Here is a 5,140-nt window from a genome sequence, read left to right as displayed (position 1 = left end):
TTTTTTTTTGTCACTATAAAGACAGAAAATAGAAGGTTTGGAACCACAGAGTATGCCTGTAATTATGTTTTTTTTTCTTTCTTGTATTGCAGTCACTGGATCATGCTTTTTTATATTCAGCAGTGCCCTGAAAGCGTCTGCTGGATATCTGGCCAAGTCCAGCATCGTAGAAGGTAGGACATCGGCTCAGAGGGGAGTCAGGTTCACCTAGACTTTTTTGCCCTGCAGGAAAATCAGTATTTGCTTTGTTACATTAAAGTAGTAAACACCCCTGCTTAAAAACTGGTTTATTCAGAATATGTTGATCTTTGTATGTGTGTGTCTGTGTACATTTTAACAGACTGTTTGTCTAGGTGTGTGTACACGTTGATGCATGTGAGTGTGTGTGTGTTCGTGTGTTTCTCCTGTATCGCTGTCCCCTCTCCTCAGATGGGCTGATGGTGCAGATCACTGTGGAAACCATGGCAGAGCTCAGGCGGTCGCTACGGGAGATGAAAGACTACACAGTCACCTGTGGACGGCTGGACCAATCAGACAGCCAGGAGCTTGTGTGTATCCAGTGGGTGGAGGAGAAGTGCACTGTGAATAAGGGGTGAGGGTGTCCACCTGTTTGAAGTTCAAATGGCAAATTGAAGCTTTTGTGCTAAAACAGAACAATAATAGTGTGCAGACTCAAACATAGACCAACTAAAAAATGCAAAAAATGACCATAACAATAATAGCACAGTGCTGTAAAATCATGACATCATGAAACTGTAAATAGAAAAACAATGAAACAGTGTTCCATTTACAGTAATATTTTGCAAAGCAGTTACGCAAACAAAATTGCCAACTGCATTTTATTATCTGATCTTTGTGTCCCTCAGAGTTATTAGCCCCATCGATGGAAAATCCATGGAGTCCATCAGCAGCACTAAGATGTTCCAGAAGTCAGAATACAAAGAAAACGGGAAGATCATCCGCTGGACAGAAGTATATGTCACTGTCTGGTTAAAACATCAACACAAGTCCTTCTGAAACTGTCTCCTTTCTTACGTTTCTGTGTGTGATGTGTGCAGGTGTTCTTCCTGCAGAGGGGGGATCATCCCAAAGGAGGAGCCAGTGACTCTGCTGAACATGACCGGTTGACAGAGCGGATTGCCCGGGCGTTTTGCTTGGCACTGTGTCCACACCTCAAACTCCTGAAAGAGGATGGAATGGCCAAACTGGGGCTGCGAGTCGCTTTTGACTCTCAAGAGGTCAGAGAGGATGTGATGCATTAAGTATCAGTCAGCTGAGTAACAACATATTGTTACTAATCTCCCATGACAAGGTTGCATCATGAATACGGCCCTATAAAGCCAAAATGACAACACCACATCCTTGTTCAGAGTTCAGACAGAAATGTGACTTTTTGACATCTGCTCTGCCACAGAAGAATGATTGAGATACAAAAAAGTGGAATTTATGTAAAAACAGAAACATTTGCAGAAAGTACAAAAAAGAGCTTAAAAGTATAAACAAAGTGCAGTGACCTCTCTGTGATTTAGTGAGGTTAAAAGTGCAGTGTGTAAAACATGGCAAGAATGTTTAAAACATTCAAAAAATGGACAAACATCAGCAGAATGTGAAGAAGTAACACTGCTGACCTTATGTCACAGACATTTATGTATTGTGTTGTGGGGATATTTACCTAAATTTGCATGCCAACCAGCTAGCCGTGGTGGGCCATCCTGACTTATATCACCACTTTAACCTTGAGAGGTGATAGTCACTGTTGTGTCTAATAAGTGTCTAGTCTGGATCTATGTCTGTTTTCTTGTGCTGTGTTGAGATGCCTTTTACAAGCTGTTTAATTTAATTTAATTTCTTGCCAATTTTTGGGTCGTGTCTTGTTAAGATGCTCATTGCCTTCTTCCCATATTTTTGCATGAAAACTCACTGGTCTAATTTTGGTTGGGTGAACATGTAACACATGACTCATGCATACATGCTCCTGGGTGTGACTATATTAAAACTAATTAGTGGTTTGTTTTGTAATTTCAGGTGGGATTTGTGGCTGGGAGCAATGGACAGCCCCTCCCAGCTCAGTACCTGAATGCCCTTGACAGTGTGCTGATCCCTGTCATCCACAGCAGGGGGCGTAAGAGAGGCGATGAACCCATCGTGATGGAGCTTATCTTCTACATCCTGGAGAACATCACTTAGTGCACTCAACTATTTCATCTTTCACCCTGACCACAACTCTGTCTCTGGCACTTCTCATCAGTGCTGCCATCGGTTTCAGGGCAACAAAAGCATCAAAGGGCGAACCGGACCACATCAGAGGTCTGCATCCATCTCATCCACTCACGAGTAGAGAGAAATGGTCTGACTCTTAGTGGTTTGCTGATCTCACCCTGCCCTGCAGCAGACAGTCTGGGTACGCATGAAACCCAGGATGGAGCATCAGATCACTGTACACTGTACAGCAGTAGCAACTTCATAGCTTGAAATCATTCACGTCACAATGTTCAATACAAGTTTCCCATATGGAGAAAACCTTTAAAAGTGGGAGCCGGATTCAGCTCCACAACCTTAAAGCAAAGAGAATAAGAGAATGACTCGAAGAAGAGAATCTAAGTAGATCTGTAGAGATTTGATGCACACTGAATGAATGCCAAAAGAATGTTTTCATACTGGATGTATTTTAATTGATTGCTCATGAAATGTAATGTTGGCCTGGAATTAAACTTGCAACAATGACTGAGTTACTGCCTGTTTATCTATGACCCTCCACACAACACATTTACCCAAGTGCAATTCTGAGTACTTTTTTTTTTTTTAGAATATTGCCATTTTACGCTGCTATTATATTTTTTCCTCCACATTGGTTCAATAACCATAGTTACTACACCAAACACACATTTAAATGCAACACTTTTTTGCTCCTTTTTTTCCCACAGGTTTAAGTTAAAGATCTAGGACTTTTTATGCACACAAAAGACTTATTTCTCCTTTTTTTGTTGCAAATTTGTTTACATTTGGTCAGGTCAAGACACTTGAGGACATGAGCATACTGATCAACTGTCAACCCTGTGACAGTTTCTGACAGTTGGTGCAGAAATGCATCTATCATTGCATTGCCTGCAATTGTGAGGCAGGTTTGATGTCCTGCCAAATTCTCAGAAACAACATTTGAGACAGTTTACAGTAGTGCAGTTCCTCTCTTCAGGTACAACTAGTGCTGCATGTTTCAGATCTCTTTCTGCTCCAACACAGCTGATTCAAATGGTCAACTCCTTATGAGCTCCTGAAGCTGCTTGTTAACGAGCTGATCATTTAATCCAGCTGGGTTGCAGCAGGGAGACGTGAACCACATGCAGCATTAGTGGTGCTTGAGGAGAAGTTTGGGAAACTCTGTAGCAGTGAAATTAACATTCAGGTGGATATTCCTGCAGTCAGCATGCCAATGACACACCCTCAAAACCTGCAACATCTGTGGCATTTTTCTGTCTGAGCCATCGTTGATGTCATCAGATTCATCTTTGCTTTTCCTCCCTTGGAAAGAGGTCCATGAAACTTCTTTTTTTTCAAAGTGACCTGTTATTATGACAATCCCAAGGCACACCTTCACAGTAATAAGTTCAATCAGCATCTTGTATGCAACACTAGTTGTCCAAAAATTATAAAAAAAAAGTCATAGTATAGTACTTTCAGGTGCATGGATTCTTATGGAAATGAACTAACCCTAGCCTTAACCCTACAAATCATAAATTCCATACATTTTCTGAAATTTACAGCTACCACATACGTTGCAATAAAAGGAAAACCTGCCTGTTTCTGTTAACAAACCGCTTGTTAATTTAGCTTGCATCCATTTGCAGACTGAATGAGTGTAAAAAACAACCCTACACTCGAGCTGCTAATGGAAATATGAGTGCATTTCTGACCCAGACGAACCCAACTGATGGCTGAATCGTGTGGGTGTAGATCCGGCGTGCAGGATGCTTTCTCTCTCTGCCTCTCACGATGAATCTCTTTCAACAAAGCAGAATGGGGCTCTTGTCTACCACCTACTTGCTCCGCATACTTGGGATGGCAAAGACAAGAGGCTCAAGCAAGCAATGCAAATACTTTTCTTCTTTGTTGCAACACGACACAATGTCAAAGTCTTCCTGCAAAGCCCCGACAACTAAAACATAGTGAGCTGCCTTTCTGCAAGTTAAAGTACTGACACACAGAACGTATAAGATAATTTAAAATGGAATTTATTGGCATTTAATTTAAAATACACAATATAACAAAATTTAGAAAGTCTAAAGCATACCAATACAATTAGTTATTTTTTTGTTTTGCTGTTAAACTATTTACAAAAAGTATTTTCAAGTTCGATAGAAACTGTACAGTTATCTGTCCACAGGGAGGTCGGGACAATGTGGGGGTCAAAAAGTAGTGAAGGCAAGTGAGGTGAAAGGCCATCAGTGTGATACTGAACTGGGAGGTTGCTGCAACATCAGTGAAGATAACACTTAGGTGAAAACATCTTCTCTTCATACATTTTGTGCCATAAATGGTTTCCCAACTCAACAAAACCAACAAATAAACCAACCGAAAATGGGACTCCAACTGTGGAAATCACTGACCACATCATTTCCCCATGTGTTGCATATACAACTGAAAACCAGGAAAAGAAACACAGCCAAAACTATCTTTGGAAACCGTAGTAACAGGTTCGCTGGGTCATACTTCTTGGGTGTTTCCTTCTGGAGATCCTAAGCCTTCTTCATCTTGCTCATGTGAGCGCTGCCGTTCTCGTGGCGAGTAGAGCCGTTGCTGGTGCCATTGGTGGCTCCGTGGTTGATGCCGTTCTCGTGGTGTTTGCCGTTGGTGTAGACGGCCGTGCCGTTCTGACACGGCTTAAAGTCTTGTTTGGGCAACCTCTTGCCCTTCACGTAAGCCTGGACCCAGAAGTTGGAGAAGAGCACGAAGAAGAAGGTTCCATACATCCAGATGAGGTGGAGGATCATGGGGAACTGGTAGTCGCAGCTTTCCATGAAGTAATACTGGGTAGCGTGGAGAGATACCAGGACGAACTGGGTCTGTTGGGAAGAAATCAGGAGTCAGCTGAGCACTTACTAAAAATAAATTTAGAGGCATTTGTCTGAGAGCAAAAACATTA

General features: G+C 41.8%; 1 protein-coding gene across 1 annotated transcript; it reads left to right on the top strand.

Annotated features, from left to right (window-relative positions):
• Nucleotides 1-92: 92 nt before the first annotated feature.
• On the top strand, nt 93-2,724 carry LOC121963627 (zinc finger FYVE domain-containing protein 9-like; the record flags this gene model as incomplete). Its single annotated transcript, XM_042513904.1, has 5 exons — nt 93-173; nt 430-592; nt 867-972; nt 1,059-1,238; nt 2,026-2,724. Coding segments are annotated over 5 exons (692 nt in total), but the record flags the coding sequence as incomplete, so codon positions are not given.
• Between the last annotated feature and the right edge of the window lie 2,416 nt (nt 2,725-5,140).

Source organism: Plectropomus leopardus, unplaced genomic scaffold, assembly GCF_008729295.1.
Source record: "Plectropomus leopardus isolate mb unplaced genomic scaffold, YSFRI_Pleo_2.0 unplaced_scaffold11922, whole genome shotgun sequence".
NCBI lineage: Eukaryota > Metazoa > Chordata > Actinopteri > Perciformes > Serranidae > Plectropomus > Plectropomus leopardus.
This window is presented reverse-complemented; position numbering and strand designations above follow the sequence as displayed.